This window comes from Chiloscyllium plagiosum, unplaced genomic scaffold, assembly GCF_037043375.1.
Source record: "Chiloscyllium plagiosum isolate Xiang-an unplaced genomic scaffold, Cpla_swu_hap1 HiC_scaffold_4, whole genome shotgun sequence".
Classification (NCBI taxonomy): domain Eukaryota; kingdom Metazoa; phylum Chordata; class Chondrichthyes; order Orectolobiformes; family Hemiscylliidae; genus Chiloscyllium; species Chiloscyllium plagiosum.
In genome coordinates, this window is record NW_028270142.1 from 122,151,183 (window position 1) to 122,173,681 (window position 22,499).

At 40.0% G+C, this 22,499-nt stretch overlaps 1 protein-coding gene across 3 annotated transcripts in view; it reads right to left on the reverse strand.

The window, feature by feature from the left end:
• The window catches only part of col22a1 (collagen, type XXII, alpha 1), a 284,019-nt gene that overhangs the window by 144,744 nt on the left and 116,776 nt on the right, over positions 1–22,499 (reverse strand). For 2 of the 3 annotated variants that reach the window (XM_087986620.1, XM_043687857.2), the window contains exons 13-14: positions 11,497–11,553; positions 10,442–10,495 (exon numbers count right to left, since the gene is read on the reverse strand). In XM_087986620.1, coding sequence (XP_087842746.1) covers positions 10,442–10,495; positions 11,497–11,553 — 111 coding nt within the window. The remainder of the gene's footprint in view (positions 1–10,441; positions 10,496–11,496; positions 11,554–22,499) is intronic. The other variant, XM_087986621.1, reaches the window with a different exon arrangement.

A 22,499-nucleotide genomic window follows, 5' to 3' on the forward strand; every position in this document is an offset into this window, starting at 1 on the left:
TAAACCTCTATAAGATCACCCCTTAGCCTCCGATGTTCCAGGGAAAACAGCCCCAGCCTGTTCAGCCTCTCCCTATTGTTCAAATCCTCCAACCCTGGCAACATTTTTGTAAATCTTTTCTGAATCCTTTCAAGTTTCACAACATCTTTTCGATAGGAAGGAGATCAGAATTGCATGCAATATTCCAACAGTGGCCTAACCAATGTCCTGTACAGCCACAACATGATCTCCCAACTCCTGTACTCAATACTCTGACCAATAAAGGAAAGCATACCAAATGCCTTCTTCACTATCCTATCTATCTGCGACTCCACTTTCAAGGAACTATGAACAGACACTCCTGAGAACCTTACCATGAAGTGTATAAGTCCTGCTAAGATTTGCTTTCCCAAAATGCAGCATCTCGCATATATCTGAATTAAACTCCATTTGCCACATCTCAGCCCATTGGCCCATCTGGTCCAGATCCTGTTGTAATCTGAGGTAACCCTCTTCGCTGTCCACTACACCTCCAATTTTGGTGTCATCTGCAAACTTACTAACTGTACCTCTTATGCTCGCATCCAAATCATTTATGTAAATGACAATAGGTAGAGGACCCAGCACCAATCCTTGTGGCACTCCACTGGTCACAGGCCTCCAGTCTGAAAAACAACCCTCCACCACCACCCTCTGTCTTCTACCTTTGAGCCAGATCTGCATCCAAATGGCTAGTTCTCCCTGTATTCCATGAGATCTAACCTTGCTAATCAGTCTCCCATGGGGAACCTTGTCGAATGCCTCACTGAAGTCCATATAGATCACATCTACTGCTCTGCACTCATTAATCTTCTTTGTTACTTCTTCAAAAAACTCAATCAAGTTTGTGAGACATGATTTCCCACGCACAAAGCGATGTTGACTATCCCTAATCAGTCCTTGCCTTTCCAAATACATGTACATCCTATCCCTCAGGATTCCCTCCAACAACTTGCTCACCACTGAGGTCAGGCTCACCGGTCCAAAAGGAGGAAATTTCACACCACAACTCAGCAGTGCAATTTCTCAATGAACCAAAGCTTATACTCAAATTATACTCAATACATCTGCATAATGGTCTCAGGTTATGTGCAGCAGGAGTTATTTACTCCTGAAGGGGATTTTATGAATGGTGGTCTCGGCCATTTCAGTTTGCGAGATACCATGCTGTCTCTTCCTGGGAAAACTTGGCATATTAGGAACCAGATAGCTGCTGTGGTCCCTCCCACAGGAATTACACTGAGCAATGGCCCAGGATCATGGAGTGACACAGTCCAGGGATTCGACGAGTGCAGTGGGATTTGCAGAGGAATGCCTTGTACAGTTGTTGGCTTTAACAGTCCAGAAGGAGGCCATTATGTCTGTACCAATCAACAAATATTTGACTACATTAATCCTGTTTTTCAGCTTTTTATCCCTGGAGACTATGACAAGGTGAGTGAATATCTAAATACTGTTTACATATTTCTAACTCACCAATCTTTTCAAGCAGTGAGTTCCAGACTCCTGCCATGCTGTGAGTGAAAAAAAATCTTCAACTCTCTCTCCCTTCCATCTCTTATGTTAAAAGGGGGAGGGTGAACTGCCAGTTGTCGCGGTGCATATAGGCACCAATGATATAGGTTAAAAAACGGGATAAGCTCCTACAAGCAGAATTTAGGGATACAGGAGCCAAATTAAAAGGTAGTAATCTCAGGATTGCTACCAGTGCCATGTGCTAGTCAGAATAGAAATGAAAGAATAGGCAGATGAATGCGTGACTTGAGAGATGGTGCAGGAGAGAGGGGTTCAGATTTTTGGGACATTGGGACTAGTTCTAGGGGAGGTGTGACTATTACAAATTGGATGGTCTACACCTGGGCCAGACTGCAATCAATGTCCTTGGGGGTGCTTTTGCTAACACTGTTGGGGAAGGTTTAAACTAATATGGCAGGTGGATGGGAACCAAATGAGAAGGTTCGTGGACAGTAAGGAGGTAGTAACTAAAGCCTGTAAGGAACTAGATAATGAAGTCAGCATGACAAAGGGTAAGAGGAGGCTGGGGGCAGATGATGAAAGCAAAACGACTGGTGGTTTGAGATGCATTTGTTTTAATGCAAGACATGTAGTAGGTAAGGCAGATGAACTTATGGCTTGGATTAGTATCTGGGAGTATGATGTCATTGCTATTGCTGAGACTTGGTTGAGGGAAAGGCATGATTGGCAACTTCAGTTATATCGATGCTTCAGGCAGGATAGAGAGGGAGGTAAAAGGGGTAGAGGGGATGCATTACTGGTCAGAGAGGATATCAAAGCTGTGCTGAAGGAGGGCACTATGGAGGACTTGAACAGTAAGTCAGTCTGGGCAGAGCTGAGAAATAGGAAGGGTGCGGTAACAATGTTGGGGCTATACTATAGGCCTCCCAACAGCAAACATGAGATAGAGGTACAAATATGTAAACAGATTATGGAAAGATGAAGGAGCAACAGGGTGGTGGTGATACATTTTAATTTTCCCAACATTAATTGGGATTCACTTAGTGTTAGAGGTCTAAATGGAGGACAATTTGTAAGGAACATCCAAGAGGGTTTTCTGGAGCAATTTGTAAATCGTCCAACTCGGGAAGGGGCCATACTGGACCTTGTGTTGGAGAATGAGCCCTGCTAGGTGGTTAAAGTTTCAGTCGGGGATTATTTTGGAACAGTGATCACAATTTTGTAAGTTTTAGAATATGCACGGACAAAGAGGAGAATGGTCCTAAAGGAAGAGTGTCAAATTGAGGGAAGGACAACAAGACCAAAATTTGGCAGGAGCTGGGGAATGTAAATCAGGAGCAGCTGTTTGAAGGTAAATCCACATTTGATGTGTGGGAAACCTTTAAAGAGAGGTTGACTAGAGTGTAGGAGAGACATGTTCCTGTGAAAATGAGGAATAGAAATGGCATAATTAGGGAACCATGGATGACAGGTGAAATTGTGAGACTAGCTAAGAGGAAAAATGAAGCACACAGAAGGCCTAGGTGACTGAAGACAGATGAAGCTTTGGAAGAATATCAAAAATGTAAGACCAATCTGAAATGAGAAATTATGAGGGCTACAAGGGGTCATGAAATATCTTTAGCAAACAGAGTTAAGGAAAATCCTTAAGCCGTTTATTCATTTATAAGGAGCAAGATGTTAACTGGTGAAAGGGTTGGCCCCCTCACCGACAAAGGAGGAAAGTTATGCGTGAAGTCAGAGAAAATGGGTGAGATTCTTAATGAGTACTTTGCATCAGTATTCACAGAGGAGAGGGACATGATGGATGTTGAGGTTAGGGATAAATGTTTTATTACTCTAGCTCAAGTCAGCATAAGGAGGGAGGAAGTGTTGTGTCTTCTAAAAGGCATTAAGGTGGACCAGTCCCAAGTCCAGATGGGATTTATCCCAGGTTACTGAGGGAAGCGAGAGAGAAAATAGATGGGGCCTTAGCAGATATCTTTGCAACATCTTTGAACATTGGTCAGTTCCTAGAAGACTGGAGAATTGCTAATGTTGTCCCATTGTTTAAGGAGGGTACCAGGGCTACTACAGGTCATTATAGACCAGTAAGCTGGATGTCAGTGGTTGGGAAGCTGCTGGAGAAGATAGTGAGGGATAGGATCTATTCTCATTTGGAAGAAAATGGGCATATCAGTGATAGACAACATGGTTTTGGTGCAGGGAAGGTCATGTCTTACCAACTTAATAGAATTCTTTGAGGAAGTGACAAAGTTGATTGATGAGGGAAGGGTTGTAGATGTCAGATACATGGACTTCAGTAAGGCATTTTATAACGTTCCCCAAGGTAAGCTGATGAAGAAAGTGAAGTCGCATGGGGTTCAGAGTGAACTAGCTAGATGGATAAAAAACTGACTGCGCAACAGGAGACTGAGAGTAGTAGTGGAAGGAGTTTCTCAAAATGGAGGCCAGTGACTATTGGTGTTCCACAGGGATCCGTGCTGAGACCACTGTTGTTTGTGATATACATAAATGATCTGGAGGAAGGTATAGGTGGTCTGATTTGCAAGTTCTCAGATGACACTAAGATTGGTGGAGTCACAGACAGTGAATGGAACTGTCAGACGATAAAGCAGAATATAGATAGATTGGAGAGTTGGGTAAAGAAATGGCAGATGAAGTTCAATCTGGGCAAATGTGAGGTGATGCACTTTGGAAAATCCAATTCAAGAGCAAACTATCCATTAAATGGAAAAGTTCTGGGGTAAATTGATGTACAGAGAGATTTGGGTGTTCAGGTCCATTATACTCTGAAGGTGGCAATGCAGGTCAATAGAGTAGTCAAGAAGGCATATGGCATGCTTACCTTCATTGGACGGGACAAGAGTTGGCAGATCATGTTACAGTTGTATAAGACTTTATAGTTGGACACAATATCTGCATACAATAATATCACATTACCAAAAGGATGTGGGTGCTTTGGAGAGGGTGCAGAGGAGGTTCATCAGGATGTGGCCTGGTATAGAGGGTGCTAGCTATGAAGAGAGGTTGAGTCGATTAGGATTATTTTCATTAGAAAGACAGAGGTTGGGGGTGAAAACAAGGTAAAAACAATGACTGCAGATGCTGGGGTGACCTAATTGAGGTCAACAAAATCATGAGAGGTATAGACAGGGTGGATAGCAAGAAGCTTTTTTTTCCCAGAGTGGGGGACTCAATTACTAGGGGTCATGAGTTCAAAGTAAGAGGGAAAATGTTTAAAAGAGATATGCATGGAATGTTCTTTACGCAGAGGGTGGTGGATGCCTGAAATGCTTTGCCAGTAGAAGTGGTATAGGTGGACACAATAGTGTTATTTAAGCAGTATCTACACAGATATATGAATGGGCAGGGAGCAGAGGAATACAGATCCTTAGAAAGTGGGCGACAGATTTGGATAGCAGATTTGGATCGGCGCAGGCTTGGAGGGCCAAAGGGCCTATTCCACTGCATTAATTTTCATTGTTCTCTGTTCTAAATCTATGCCCTCTGTCTATTGATCCCTCTTCTCATAGAAAATGTGCCATTCTATCCAACTCACCTGTAACTGTTATAATCTTATATATGTCTATCAGGACCTGTCTCAACTCTTGTTCCTGAAAGGTAAACAACCTCATCATACATCAAACAACCAATAATTCCTCATAGCTTTGGCCTTCCAGCCTAAAACATGTTTTGGTTAATTTCCTCTGCACTCCCCTAGTGTAATTCCATCTTTCCTAATAATGTGGTGCAAAAATTGAACACAGTACCCTGGTTGTGGCCTACCCAATGTTAGACAGTTCCAGCATAACCTCTTTGCTCTTGTATAGCTTGGCTAATAAGTGTGTATAAATATGCTTTCTTACTCACTTTATTTACCTATTTTACGACCTTCAAGAATTCGTAATTTGTACACCAGCATCCTTCTGATATTCAATACCTTTCAGATGTTGCTATTCATAATGTGATCCTGTGAATTATCAGCCCTCCCCAAGTGCATCACTTTTTCAAAAAAGCAAAAGAACTGCAGTTACTGAAAATCAGAAAAACAAACAGAAATTGCTGCAAAGAAAAAGTGTCTATGGAGAGAAAACAGAGTGAATGTTTTGGTCCCTGTGACCACTGGTTTTGAAGGAGATGGCTAGGGAGATAATTGATGCATTGGTAGTTGTCATAAATATAACCCCACTATTGAAGAAGCGATGCAGAGAGAAAAGGAGATCTATAGATTTGTTAGTCTGATGTCAGTAGTTGGTGAAATGTTAAAATCTATTATGAAGAATGAGGTAAGCATATAATTTGGATATATGCCAGATCCTGCCTGACTTCACAGTTTCTCCAGCAACTTCCTTTTGCATTACTTTTCCAGGCTGAATTCCATCTGCAAGTGAATATCTAAATACTGATTACTGTGCAAGAGTTTCCGACCAATCACCCTTTCAAGCAATGAGTTCCAGACTTCCACCACCCTCTGGGTAAAAGCATTTTTCCTCAACTCCCCTCTTCAATTTCTACATCTTTTCTTAAATCTATAACCTCTTGTTCTTGATCCCTTTACTAATAGAAAACAGCTTTCCTAGGCCTTTCTTTTACTAAGTCTTCCCTATTTTTATATGCCATTCACTTTGAAATAAAGGTCAACATCCCCTTTGCACTCCCTATTATGCATTGAACTTGAATACTAGAATTGTCTGATTATACAGGAGGCTCCCCAAAACCCCAAATCCTGTGATCCAGCTTTCTGCAGTCTTTCCCCATTTAAATAACATTCACTTCTTCTATTCTTCAGGCCAAAGTGGATAACTTCACATTTTCACAAATTATACACTCAATGTTAGAATTTTTTGTCCACTAACTTAACTTGTCTATATCCCTCTGTAGACTCTTTATCTCACCCTTGTCACATGCTTTCCCAACTATTTTTGTGTCATCTGCAACCTTGGCTATAGTACATTCACTTATATATCCAAGTTGTTAATATATAATTTAAATATTTGTGGTCCAAGCACTGATCCCTGTGGCACTCCATTTGTGACAGGTTGCTATCCTGAAAATGCTCCTCTTATCCCAACTTTCAATGTACTATCAATCAGCCAGTCATCTATCCAGCCTTACATACTACTCCCAACATCAAACACGGCTCTTATTTTATTAAGCAGCCTTATGTGTAGTACCTTATTGAGCAAGTTTTGGAAATCACATTTATGTTAAAATTACTGGTTCCCCTTTATCTATAATGTCTGTTACCTTTCCAAATAATTTTAACATATTTGACAGGGATGATTACCCCTTCATGAAACCATGCTGATGCTGTTGATAATATTGTACCGTGCTTATAACTTATATTCTCACCTAGCTTTATGTCATCAACAAATTTGGAATGGTTAGATTTGGTCTCTACATCCAAATCATTTACACAGATTGTGAACAGTTGTGAACCTAACATCGATTCTTATGGTACCCCAACTAGTAACAGCTAGTGATCCTGAGAATAACACATTGATTCTTCTTCTCTACTTTCAGTTTATGAACTAATTTATACTCCATGCCAGGATGTGAGCCCTAATTCCATGCATTGTAATTTTTCTTACTACCCTTCTGTTTGAGACTTTGCCAAAACATTATGAATCTTCAAGCACACCACATCCTCTGGATCACTTTCACTTATATTAAAAGAAACATTGTAAAAAAAAAACCACAATTTCCCTTTCTTGAATCCAGGATGTCACCTAATTATTTCATTATTTCCAAATTGTATGCTTACCTCATTCTTCATAATAGATTTTAACATTTCACCAACTACTGACATCAGACTAACAAATCTATAGATCTCCTTTTCTCTCTGCATCGCTTCTTCAATAGTGGGGTTATATTTATGACAACTACCAATGCATCAATTATCTCCCTAGCCATCTCCTTCAAAACTCTTGAATGTAGCTCTTCTGCTCCAAGGGATTTATCAACCTTCAATTCAATTAATTTTTCATGTGTGACCTTTATCTTAATACTAATTTCTTTCAGTTCCTCATTTCCACAAATTCCTTGGTTCTTGGGCATTTCTGTACATTTTCAAAAAGCGCATAATCTTTAGTCAGTCAGTCCCTATGACATTTTATAAATTCCTACTTTAGAAATAGAACCAAACTAGGATACAGACTCTAACGTCACACCTTCAATGTGTTGTCTGAGCTGAATTGCCACTTTTTTATAAAACCTTAAGTTATCTCCAGACTGTGACTTGAAAAGAGTTCTGGGATTTACATATTAATTATTCTAAGCCTGTATCCCCATTCTAAGTGATTAAAGACTTAACAGCAATCTAGATTTGTTTAATACATCACATCAGTTGCATGACACTTTGATCTCTGACTATAAATTCTGTGTCCTATGATTCTGCCCCACTAGCTACCTGATGAAGGAGCAGCGCTCCGAAAGCTTGTACTTTCAAATAACCTGTGGATTATAACCTGGTGTGATTTTTTAAACTTTGTCCATGAAGATAGACAATCAGTAATGTTTTGCTTCTTCAATAAGATGCCTCTCCATAAAAATCTAGCAAACTCTATATCAACGTCTGTCCCTTTCCTGATTATAGATTTAACCTGCTGCCAAACCTAGGGAATGTCCATACATGCAACTGCAGTAATGTCAGCAAATAGGGTCGAAGCTAATCAAACATCTCACCAAGAAGTTAAAAACACTTTAACCTCCACATTTAATCTTCATACAACAAGACAGATGATTATGAGTGGCTTAAGATTGAAGCTAAAATCTTAATATAACAAACTGAAAAATTTATATTTTTTTAAAAAATGTGCATTTTAAAAATCATAATGGAACAATTTAACAAATCCTACAACATTCAAATTTACCTTTTAGGTTCAGTGTTTAATATCAACAATAACTGGAAGGAAAGGATCTCCTCATTTTCAAGAATTTTGGATAACAAAAGCTAACAGCATGTAAATAGAGGTTTTTTTGGTGAATTCACTGATTGTTCTGGAAATGTTGTTAGGGAACCTTAACAGTTAAATCTCTCGATAAGCATTGAATCACTGCCAGCAACTTCTGGTTTTCTGCATTATTCTATACATGCAAACTCCAGATGTAGCTGCCAGTTTTATTGAAGAAAACATATTCATTACCAATAGTTTCATGTCAATGCCACCACGAAATCCAGGCACTCACAACACATCTGTTCATTTGTTCAACCCACAATATGACCACAAAATTACCTTGGGCCTGGAGATTAATTTGTCTGTCTTTGGGTACATATCAATTGTCAAATGTGGAGCGGGACACCAAACTGCTGAACAAATGCATCACACATAATTGGTCATCATTCTTCACCAGGTGTTGACAAGTGTTCTCCCAACTGTCCTGAGGAAATTGGGATGGTCATGAGGTGGATGAAAATAGGTCAATGTAAAAGATGGTGCTGGAGCAACTGTGAATGGAGTAGGGAGCAGTGGAGAGAGGGTAAGATTGGGATAGTGCTGACCGATGGCTGACAGTGACACACAATATTAGTGAGCTCTTCTTGTCCTTTAGGTTCTTCAGCTTAAGTGCTTGTATCCTTTGCTGACAGCTGCCATCAGTTCATTTAAAATATTGTCTGATGTGCACCTAAGAAACTGCCTGCAGTATGGTCAGGTGTCATAAGTTTTTTGGAAGATACGTGAAATAGATATTAGGCTCGATGGATTTACATAGCTTTTGGGATTGATACCTGTTTGAGGTAAGTACTGTTGACAATTACATCAATATGGCAGATGACACAAAATGTAGGATCCTTGAGTACCAGTTTCACTTCTGAACAAAAATCATCAACTGCCTCATCCAAATACTAAAGCTCGGAATCCCTGTCTTTTCACATAACTTTGGCCCAAGTTGACCTATTTTAGTGCTTTCTTATAATGAAAATTTTGTTAATATTTGAAGTTTCATTCTTGCATTTCTGCAGCACTAGAAACAAAAGTTCTAATATATGTGACAACCAGTGTTAAAGCAGACTTCCAGTTTGCATAACCGTGGGCTCTTTATTTCTGTCACAGCACTTTCAATGGAATTTGCCAGTACAAATAAACAGAACTTCCCGAAACTTACTTGGTACAAAAAAAAGGGTCAGATGGCTGACTAGCCTTTCAGCAGCTTTTTTTGTGTAATCATTTGATACAATTGACCTCACAGGCACATTTTAATGCTGACTTGTTTTAAACACAAATTTTCTCTATTCCCAAGTTTCACAAGGATGTCTGCTAGTGAATGGGCCCTTTGTTCCATGGCAAAAAATTACATTTTCTTCCAATTATATTTCCATTCCTGCCTCCTCATTGTTCACCCACTTCTTCCTCGAGTATTGGCCATTTGTGAAATGGTTTTGATCAGCAGTGTGTTAATTAAAAAAAAGGAACATGAAGCAAAAAGCTGAAGGTACTCAATTGAGGCAAAATAAAATTAAACAATGTTAAGTAAGCAACATTTCAGATCATGACTTAAGTTCTCCCCACTCCCTATTGGCTTATTTTGTAAGATTACAGAATAAAACCGACCAATGTTCATAAAGCCTTCTTCTCAATGCATCTGTGGACAAAAAGCAGAGTTACATTTTAAATCCAGTGACCTTTCTTCAGACTTGAAATATTAACTCTGCTTTCTCTCTACAGATGCTACCAGACCTGCTGAGTTTCTCCAAGAACTTCTGCTTTTATTTCAGATCTTCAGCATCCACTGTTCTTTGTCTTATTTTAATAAATTTCTGATGGTAAGTTTCGAATCTCTAGTTAGTTTTTTCAAGCTATTACAGCTGTCCTACTTAATAGCTGTCCTCTTATCACCAGTAGCTATTATCCTGAAACAAACTCAACTGTTGATGCAAAATACTTATATGTTGAGATGTTGAGTATCAAGAATATCTTGATACAGTGGGATTTTTCATGCTTACCTTTTCTCCTTTCAGGCCTATTGGTCCTATCTGTCCACGTGGACCTGGATCACCCTGGAAACCAGAAAGAAAGCAAAGTTAAGGTTCTGATGATGATGATCAATGAGCACAACACCGCCCCACACCCCTGACTACTTTCACTCAATAATGCACAGCTGGAGTGCAGTGAATTTTGTTATGTAAGTAACTGTGGCACTGATTTCACAATAGTAACATCCCCAAACAGAAAATGGTGATCAAGGTGAAATGAGATTTTACGAGTGTGAGACATTTAACTGGATATGAAGAGAGATTCTTACTATTCTCCAAATATTAACATTATTATTCAAAATCCATTTGAAGAGATATATAGTTTTATATCTCATCCAAAGATCAACCTGGACCAGAAACACTCCCACTGCAGTGCACGAGTGCTAATCTGGATAATGCAACTAAAACATTGGAGGACGGTGTCAGAAAAGAAGCAAAATGATGGCAACTGAATCAAACTGATTGGAGTGGGGTGCATTTCTTTTATATTGAGATGAGTGTCCTGGAATCACAGTATCAAGGTGCCCACAACTGTGCAAAGAACTGCAGAGAAGGGGAGACACAGGATCTAAATTTTCATTATGTACACCTTGTAAAGGAATGGAAAGACTGAAAAAGGTAAAGATGTACAGAGATAGAACTCAAACTTACTGATGGGTAACAGACAAATGACTGCCTGTTATTTACTTTACTTGAATTGCTAATTAGAAATTCAGTCAAAACTTTCAAGAAGTATTGAATTGCTTGAAAAATATATAAAATTTGACCCATTTTATTACAATAGAATAGAAAGGATGTAATCTCAATTATAAAAACATCCAGGTAAAATAAAGTGCACTCCTACACTGCATTTTCTTTTATTGTACACACCAAATATTTTCAGCTCAGACTTGAAGAATCTGAGGATGCAAACCATTGTCAGGATTTTCCATGCCTTTATTACCAAATGGGGTTGAATGTCTTTGGAAACTCCATTGTTTAAAATGACTATTTCACAGAAGAAGTGCATATATTCAGATCTATACCTTTTCGCCTTTGGCTCTTTCCACATCAGGTAGGCCAGGAAAACCAATAATTATTCCCTGAAATTAAAAAAGTGAGCACATTTTTGTCTCGAACTATCCACATTTTGAATCTATCTTTTCCTTTCCAAGAATCTCCAAGGTATGATTCTTTCCATCAACCTAGTTGGTTTCAGCTAGAGTAACACTTTTAGATATTAAAATATTCCTTAGTGATCCTTTTCTGGGACAGTGAGAGAGAACAGAGGGAAAAAAATATCACCCATAGCTTGATGCTAATGAGTGATCTCTGTTGGAACTCATGTGATTAAAACCAGAATTCACATTTTATACTTTGAGTTTGTGCATTGCAATGGACCTAGTCAGTACAGTCAGTTCTTCTATAATGCAATGGCCGCATTCTTGTGCAACCCCATGTTATAGAAAAATCGCACTTTAGAAGCAATGTTTAAAGTGTTGGTGATATAATCGTGTTACAGCCAACACAGGTCTTAAATGTTCATGCTTTAGAAGCAGCGTCTCTAATTCGTCAATCGCATTACAGTGAATTCGCGTTGATGAAATGTGTATTATAGCAGAACGACCTGTAATTATCATTATACAACAGCTTGCCAGATCAAAACATCACATTTTCCACAAATTGTGATACATCTCAACTTCGGGCTCTTGTATAAAGTGGGAGATGGCAATCTGTTTTTGGTCTCTCCCCACTTGTATTTCCACATTTTCTATTTATTTATTCCCGCTTCCCTTACCAATTACAAAATCAGACCATGCTGGACAAATTCAGTAATTCTGACAGCAGCTTGGGAGAGAGAAAACAAGTTTCAAATCCAATCAGACTTGTTCAGATCCTCTGGCCCAAAAGGTTAAAGAACAATTGTAATTGGACTTAAAATGTTGACTCTATTTCTCTGTCTACCTGCTAAAATTCTCCAGCACTTTGCTTTCATTTCAGATTTCCAGCATTCAGACTATTTTGATTTTATTTTACATTTAGCTGTTGGACCAGTTAAATTTGCAAAGCACTGATATTTGCACCACAGAGATGTGTCTCCAAAATACTTCTCTGTGATTATTGGCAAATTATGCCAAGTTTGATTACTTTTAATTTATCTAAAAAGACTCTGTTTGGACCAAAGTTTAATAAATCTTTTTGCAATTATGCAAACAGGAAACCACGTGGTACCTACTGCAATATGACATGCTTAGTGTGAGATACAATGAATAACTCCATTTGTGAAGATGTTCATAAATTCTTTGTGAAGGAATTGCTAATAAATTGCCTAGTTTCCTGAATTGCTGAATCATTTTCCAGTGCTGGCAATCTTCTATTATTCAACTTTAAAGAAACCATGCATCCTGCAGAGACCTGAAATTTGGTCAACTTTGAACATCTGACATTCCTGTCATAATGAATAAGTTTCAGTGCAGAATACAAATTCCTGCATAAAATCAAACTTAGAGCAGACAATTCAAGCTCTCTGCAATGAGATATTTTAGATTAGATTACTTACTTACAGTGTGGAAACAGGCCCTTTGGCCCAACAAGTCCACAACGACCCTCCGAAGAGCAACCCGCCCAGACCCATTCCCCTACATTTACTCCTTCATCTAACACTACGGGCAATTTAGCATGGCCAATTCACTTGACCAGCACATGTTTGGACTCTGGGAGAAACCAGAGCACCTGACACGGGGAGAACGTGCAAACTGATACTTTGAACATTTTGCATGTTGAATGTTTCTTTTTTGTTGTCTTCATGCAATTTTAAGTTGTTTTGAACTTCCCTTGGAATGTTTCCTTTGAGTAGATCAGAAATCAGTGCACAAAATCTAATCTGAGTAGTGAGTTAAAAATCACACAACACCAGGTTATAGTCTAACAGGTTTAATTGGAAGCACACTAGCTTTCGGAGCGACGCTCCTTCATCAGGAGGATGAAGGAGCTTTATAGCTTTATAGCTATCACCATTGTTAACAGCTAACCCGAGAATGCAACTTTAAAAAAAGGGTTTTGTGATTTACACATGAATGAAGTGAAACTATCACTGTGTTCTAACAGATGAAAGGCTTAACAGACAATCAATTCTTCAATGTATAATTTCAGTTACATCACACTGCAAATTTTTGCTATAAATTCTGTGTTACGATCGAGCCCTCCACAATCACCTGATGAAGGAGCGTTGCTCCGAAAGCTAGTGTGCTTCCAATTAAACCTGTTGGACTATAACCTGGTGTTGTGTGATTTTTAACTCACTACTCAGATTAGATTTTGAGCACTGATTTCTGATCTACTCAAAGGAAACATTCCAAGGGAAGTTCAAAACAACTTAAAATTGCATGAAGACAACAAAAAAGAAACATTCAACATGCAAAATGTTCAAAGTATCAGTTTTGGAATCATGAAAAAAAAGCATTCCAATTAAAAAAAGTCAGAAACAAAAATGGATGACCAGATGAAAAACTAGATCTGTGGGAGGACAGAAAGAAGGTAAAGCAAATAGATTAGTGCAAATACCAAGGATCAGAGAAATAGACCAAACAAGAATGGTTTGAAGAGAAGAGAAAGGAGCTGAACATAGAAAGGGGTAGATCAAAGTTAAAACATGGATTCAAGTACAATGAATCAAGTCATTAGGGAAATCACAGGAAAGTCTGGCAGATGCATCACAGGGAAATACGGGGAAGTTATCATGGAAAATGACTCAAATACTTGAAAGATGGATCACATATTTACAAGATGTTTTTGAGGAGAACAGACAAGGAAATTAAGAAAACAATATGGTCCAAAGATTATGAAAAGTGTAGTAAGAACAGCAATAAATAAGATGAAAACAAATGAGTTCCCTTGCTGGAGGGTCATTTCTGCAGTTTAGGTTCTGTACCGTGATCATGTGAAAATCCCAATGCAGCTCACTGCATGGAAAGTACTAGGGAAAGTGAAATTTCTTTGCATCTGCAAGCCCCTGGGAATCAGAGATTTTTCAGGATTCTGCCTCAATAGTTACACTGTAAAAATTAGAAGATTATACCTGCTCTAAATCTTGAGTGATTGCTAAACAGAGCACGCAATTTATTACTGGCACTCTTTTTCCCTTCCCCAGTCTTACATACTTCTAACCAGCCACTCTGGACCAAATCCATCTTAACTGAATGCATATCCCCTCCAATATCTGAACAACCCAAAACTAGCCTCATTTCCTGTAACTCCTCCGCCAAATCTTCACAAGTACCCAACATACCCCTGGCATACCAGTCTTTCAAACCTCCTATGCCAGAGCTAAGCACACTCACGCAACCCATCACACCCTACCATCAACATAACATGCCCCCCGACTCTCCTTTGGCTTCCTCTGACCATACACGACACCCCTTCCCTTCCCCATCATCAACCAACACCAGCGTCCCACAATCCAACCTCAACAGGCGCAACACCTATCCCTAATCTGACTATTCAGCCCACTTACTTAATGATGTATGCCCTAATCTACTTGCCAGTCTGACCTCACCCACTTGGCACCCTACATCCTTCACTTACCTGCCACCTGATGTAATAACACACCAAGTATCCTACCCTACTAACCCATCTAGTCATCTATGATGCTAAACAAACTGGAACCCTGTCTACAATACCAACTGGTACCCTACATTCCCAACCCACTAACCACCCTACCCCTTAATCTATCAATGACCAACACAACCTTACTCTCCTGGCACCATAACTGCACACACACCTGCCATCCTCTTCCAGCTGCTTTCCTAACCCACCTGACACTATTTCTCAACCTGCCATGTTACCTAACATATATCTCACAGGTTTAGCTTTTTACAGAAACTGTGGACATTTATATCGTAGTAAACATCATGGTTACTGCTGATAAAGGGGGTGTAGTTATCAAGCTGATCCACTCCACTGCTAGGTGTGATATTTTCAAATTTTTCCTTTCTGTTTCATAACAGGATGGTCGTGTCCAATAAGTTACAGGGCAGAACATATCAGAAGATAATTTTTTTTTAAAAAGATCAATGATCTTGCTCAGACTTTCTGGGCCAATAATGTCAAAGAGCCAGATGAAATAATTAGCGTACAAATTGAAGGTTTAGAGGACATTAGAATGGATGAACTGACCCTCATCTTCAGTGAAGTTTGACAGTAAATGAAGACTTAAATAAATGCATGGCCTTCCTAGAAAGCCGGGGCTTCACACTCACCAAGAATCACACTACCAAGATCCTTTACAAGTAACAATGAATAGGACCATTAGCACAGTATTGTCAGAAATTTCAGAATTTTAATCTTTAAGACACACCTACTATGATCAGAAAGAGCTATAGAGATGAAAAAAGATGCATTCATGAGTTTTGTTGATTAAGATATTTAATAAAGCAAAGCATGAATCAAGTCAAGTTGCCATTGTCTTTCCAGACCATAGGGCTGCTCTCTCATTACAGAGAGAGATGATTGAAGGTGATTTAACCTGAGAGTCAACTTGTCTCAGGCGAAGAGAGAGGTTGAGGAGGAGAGTCCTTCATGGTAACCTCAGCTGACAAGGGAAATCAAAGTCATACTGTTTCGCAAATCAACCATCCAACCAACTGAACCAACCCCATAGCAAAGCATGAAGAACAGATGACTGTGTTAGAATCTCTTGACCTTGTTGCCCAAAATCTTAGTATAATAAGAAATCTTCATTGGGATCAAATGGCAATTATAAAAGTTGAGAATGGTCTCAGCAATTTTGTGAAGTTTCAAGGATGGATCAGATGGGGATATGGTTTTGCCCCAGACTTATTTGATTTGTGTGGTGAAAACATCTTAGAGAGATTGAAGATCTTATTAGTTGAAGACAACAACCTTAATAACATAAGAAATACCAATGACACTATTCTTATTGCTTACTCTGAAAAGAAACTGCAAGAGATTTTGAAGAGAGTCGTGAATGAAAATGAGATGAAAAAGCTGGGCAAAATTATTGGAAAGCAGAATGTCTTGTAGTTTTCAAAATGCAAGACCTCTGCTATCAACTTTGAAGAAGAAAAGCAAAACAGGTCAACAAATTTTGTCAGCAGGCAGATTATTAACAAGGAATAAGGAATTAGAATGGGTAAAAACGCATTTTAAAAATAATTATGAATGAACATTAGCAACACAAAAATAACCGTGAGAACAAAGCTGACTATCTGGCATGCTACATCAGAGCTTGTTTTCTTCAATTCATTCATAGGACTTGGACTTGATGGCAAGCCACCACATTATTGTGAATCTCGAATCACATATTGGACCAGACCAAGTAAGGATGTCAGATTTCCTTCTCTAATAAACATTAGTGAATCAGATTTTCTTTTAAACGACAGGCAACACATGGTCGGCATTAGGCTGGATCTTTATTCCAAATTTTTATTAAATACAAAGTTCACCATGCCTTGATGGGATTTGAACCCATGTCCCTAATATATTAGCCTGACTCTCCGAATAACAAAGTTAGTAACATTATCATCATACGCTGTCTCCCTTAGGTCTGGCATGTGAAAGCAAATGTTGGGTAATCATCAAAACATGCAGGGAATAAGTGAAGTACAGAGCAATAGTTTCTCAGGAAAATAATGAAGCTATGTTGGAAAAATCACACAACCAACAAAGAGGTGCAAGCAAAGTCTGAAACCACAACAATGTCACTGGCTAAGTCTGGGAAGCGACTGTTGAAGTTTTTTGATCTAATGTAATAAGAACTCGTGATTTGTGAAGTCTGATGCTGCTGGGCAATATCTATGCTGCAAGAGACTGAGGTAGACAAAGAATGACCTTTCTGGAGAGCCTCACAATCTGGATGTATGTGCCACCAACAAAGATGATCCACACCTCTATAGCAATATGAACATGCAACTCCATGGTCATCAATGCTGTACCAAGGCATAGTATTGGAAGAGAGGGAAAGAGACAAAATACTGAACTAATTGCTATCCATGTTGGTTACCAGTATCTCAGAACATGATCTATGAGCACTGGCCACACATATTTCTCATCCACTGACACTGCCATCTGAAAATTGTGAGCCATTCAGGGTTCTCATGGCTCCTCTCTAACCCACTTGCAGGATGCTTAGGAAGTACAGAAACAAAAACAGAAATACTGGAAAAGCTTAGCCGTTCTAGCAGCATGTGTGTAAAGAAAACAGAATCAACGTTTCGGGTCCAGTGACCCTTCTTCAGAACTGCTTAGGAAATGCAGGTTAATCAGCAACTAGCAACTGAAAGACTGTTTCAAGAGCACTTTATGCATTGGTTTGGATCAGGCTGCATTTCAGGACTACTTGCTTGCTTGTTTACCACACACTTTCTTAATGCCTATTTGTATGTTTGCGACATCTATGCCTTGCCTTGCCATGCTGTGGCATATCTGATAACATGTTGGCATCCCTCTTTTGTCATCTCTCTCAGGATCTGAAGGCTATGAGGGCTGCCACATTGCTCGTTTGCACAGATACACAGACAGGCTTCTTATTGTGTTCATCGATTGGGATGCATCCAGCATTGGGGAAATCTTGTTACAGCATGCAGCGATCTCAATCTCACACCTACAACATGTGCCAGCTGTCTGAGTGGCAAATATTTGTTCAACCAAAAGGCCACATTGAATAATAGGACGGGGCTAATCCTCAGTACAGTCAAAGGGTAGTGCTGTTGAGCAGGAAGCCAAGGATGTGTGCACAGTCCATGAGTTAGTGGGGGAAGCAGAGGCTTGTGTTGAAGTGGGGAAGAGGATGGTGATGGAGGTAATTTAAAGGATAAAGGTGAGCACGCATAATGTCATAGTAGGCTGGAGGGGGTGATTCTGGCTGGAAGCATTATCTGCAGGAGGTGGGGGGGGGGGGGGGGGGGGGGGGGAGGGGGAGGTTGATCAAGAACATTGTGACATTGTTAAGGTGTTACACTATAGCCATCTATGACCCAGGGTTATGATCCATGGACATGTTAATGAATTTGAAGTGGGGTCAGTACACAAGGGATTAGATTCATGGATTCATACTTTGAGAATCATATCAAAGGGCTGAATTTTACCCCTTTTTGGTAATTTGTCTGATTTGAGCTTCACAAGGGTTTCCAAGCAAGAGCTTTTGACATATCTTACAAACTCACCTGATTAACCAGTTATCGTGCCTCTATGGCATGCCTTTTTGGTAAAAAAATGAAGCAAAAGAGAAAGCATATAATGTGGCAAAGAGCAGTGGAAAACCAGAGATTGGGAAGCTTGCAAAGACCAACAGAGGACAACGGAAAAAGAAATGAGGAGGGAGAAGATTAAATATGGGGGTAAGTTCACCAGTAATATAAAGGAAGACTGTAAGAGTTTCTTTGGATATATGATGGACGAAAGAGAGATGCAAGTGGACATTGGGCTGCAGGAAAGTGACACTGGAGAGATATTAGAGGGGAAGAAGGCTGAGGAACTGAATAATTACTTCACATCGGTCTTCACGGTGGAAGACATGAGTAATATCCCCAAAAATTAAGAGAACGAGGGGGTAGAGCTGAGTATGCTGGCTACCACCAAGGAGAAGGTGCTAGAAAAACTGAATGGCCTGAAGGTGGATGAATCACTTTGACCAGATGGACTATACTCCAGAGTTCTAAGGGAGATAGTGGACGAGATAGCAGTGGTGTTAGTGGTGATCTTCCAAGAATTGCTAGAATCAGGGAGGATCCCAGAGGGCTGGAAAATGTTTAAAAGGGAGTAAAGCAAAAGACAGAAAAATACAGACTGATTAGCCAAACCTCAGTTGTGGGTAAGATCCTGGAATCCATTGTGAAGTATGAGATTTCTGGATACTTGGAAGTGTATGGTAAAATAGGGCAAAGTCAGCATGGCTTCATCAAGGGGAGGTTATGCCTGACAAATACACTAGAATTCTTTGGGGAAGAAACAAGCAGGTTAAACCAAGGGGGGCCATTGGATGCTATCTACCTAGACTTCAAGAAGGCCTTTGACAAGGTTGCATACAGGATGCTACTGAGTAAGATAAGGGCCCATGGTGTCAGAAGCAAGGTGCGAGCATAGATAGAAGCTTGGCTGTCTGATAAAAAGCAGAGAGGAGGGATGAAAGGATCCTTTTCAGGATGGCAGCTGGTGAGAAGTGGTGTTCCACAAGGCTCAGTGTTGGGACCACGACCTTTCAAATTATGCATCAACAAATTATATCATACATCTAGATGAAGGAACTGAGGACATTCTGGCTACATTTAGAGATGATACAAAAATAGGTAGAGGGACAGGTAGCATTGAGAGGGTGGAGAGGCTGCAGAAGGATATGGATAGGCTCGGAGAGTGGGTAAAGAAGTGACAGATGGAATGCATAGTGAGAAAGTATGAGGTCATGTACTTTGGTAGGAAGAATAGAGGCATGGATCTTTTTCTAAATAGGGAAAAGATTTCTAAGTCTGAAGTACAAAGAGACTTGGGAGTTCTAGTCTAGGACTTTCAAGGTAAACTTGCAGGTTGAGTCAGTAGTTAGGAAGGCAAATGCAATGATGGCACTTATTTTGAGAGACTTGAATGTAAAAGCAGGGATGTACTTCTGAGGATCTATAAGGCTCTGGTCAGACCACACTTGGAGTAGTTTGTGCGGGGGGGGGGGGGGGGGATCTAATTGAAACATATAGAATACTGAATGGCCTGAACAGGGTAGATGCTGGGAAGGTGTTTCCGTTGGTAGGAGAGACTAGAACCCAAGGGCACAGCCTTAGAGTAAAGAGAATACCCTTTAGAATGGAGATAAGGAGAAACTTCTTCAGCCAGAGAGTGATGAATCTATAGAATTCATTACCACAGAAGTCTGTGGAGGCCAGGTCATTGAGTATATTTAAGACTGAGATAGATAGGTTCTGGAGTATCAAGGGGATCAAGGGTTACAGGGAGAAAGTAAGAGAATGGATTGAGAAATGTATCAGAGTCGAGAGTGTAGTGCTGGAAAAGGACAGCAGGTCAGGCAGCATCCAAGGAGCAGGAGAATCGACGTTTCGGACAGAAGCCCTTCATCAGGAATCAGCCAGTGCTGGTGAATCTAGCGGTGGCGTTGGATCCTGCGGTGGTAGTCTTCTTGGGCAGTTGCAGAGGTGGTCGGGTGGATGGCGATCTCAGTCAGCAGTGGCTGCGAGCCGTTTGGTGGCAGCGGGGATGGAGTGACATCATTAATCACCCTGGCAGTCGTGGAAGGAGCGGTGGCATGGCTAATGGCATCTGGGCGGTTCCAGAGGCCAGGAGAAAATTCTGGAAGGAGAAGGGTTTATGCTCGAAACATAAACCATTCTCCTGTTCCTTAGATGCTGTCTGACCTGCTGTGCTTTTTCAGTACAACACTCTCGACTCTGACCTCCAGCATATGCAGTCCTCACTTTCTCCTCCTTGAGAAACTTACCAGCCATGACTGAATGGCCTGATTTCTGCTTCTATGTCTTATGGTCTTATGATTCCTTTTAAATTTAACTTTATTTCGGACAGATGAGGAGCTGGTGAATAAAGATGGGGAGTCAGTTCACTCCCTTCTCATTGGGTGCTTAACATCTTGGGGTGTCCCTCCTGGAACCATAATGAATTGGGGATCTCACCCAGGATCTGATTAGAATACCATACTCCCTCTCACTGTGTGTCCGTTGAGAGAGTGGACAATCAGTATGTGCCCTGAAGGCTGCAGATCATAAAAGTAATCCATGTACTTGCTACCACCAAAGAACAACTAGTTTTCATATTTCTTGCTGTAAAAAATGTTGTTGAAAGAAATCCCACAATGAGGAATGAAGGTCAAAAGGCTCTGTGTAGTTAAGATGCATAACTACTGATTCTGGCTTGTTTGTGTACATCTGAACAACAATTATCTGTTATTGTGTCTCAATGTGGTTAAAGTATGTGGCCCTGTCAAAAATATGAAGCGTGGAAATAGCCAGTTTTGGTTAGGACAGTTGATTGACAGAAATGAATCTTTCTTGTTCCACATACTGTCAAAAGAACAGCAACTGAGTCCAAATATCACAGAAGCACTTAAAAAGTGTTTGTTTTTTTTAAACTAAATTGTGGCAGAAGTGTTCAAACAATGACTTGTCCCTGACAACCAGCTGTCATCTTCTGTGACGAATGGAACATCAGTTTCATCTTAAATATTACATATTATCCATTCGTTGTTTAAGAATGTTTCTGGGTGTACTACCATCCTTTTTTGTGTGAGGGAAAGCGTCCTCATGTCAGATTTGATACACCCATCCTTTACTTGCTGGAAAATATATGAATGCCTAATACTCCGGGAGATGCAATTGTGCAATTTGTACCTTCAGATCCGAGGTTGTTTCAAACAAACATGGAAAATTAGCATTGAACAGCAATTATCATCATCAATTTCTCACACTTCCAATTTGACAGAAATTTGTTTCTCATTTTAATCTGCATTCTGCTAACAACTAAAGGCAATCTACTGGGGATGGATTTTCTATGCATCAAGATGCTAAAGTATAAGGCAGAGAAAATTAGAGGATCTGAAAGATGTAAAACATTGGCCCTTCCAGAAAAGAAATTTAAAATGTTGCTAATGATCAACATGGAGGCTCACAGGGTTACTGTACCCTCTCTGGCCATGCATTTGATGGGTGTGGGGAACATACAAAATTGGTTTGGATGGCTAGTCCACTGTATTTCCACCCTCAGAACACATTGGGTGGCTGGGCATCATAATTGGCAGTTGTCTTGTTAAGTTTAAATAAATAATTAAAATTCATTAGGTTTGGCAGCAAGTCTATTGAGCTGAATTATAGGCTGCCTCTATCAAAAACAAGAGTGTGGTACTGGAAAAGCACAGCATGTCAGGCAGCATCTGAGGAGCAGGAGAATCGACATTTCGGGCATAAGCCCTTCATCAGGAATGAGGCTTGTGGGCTGGGGATTGCTGAGAGATAAATGGGAGGGGGGGGGGCTCGGGGGCTCGGGGGAAAGTAGCTGAGAATGCAAAAGATAGATGAAA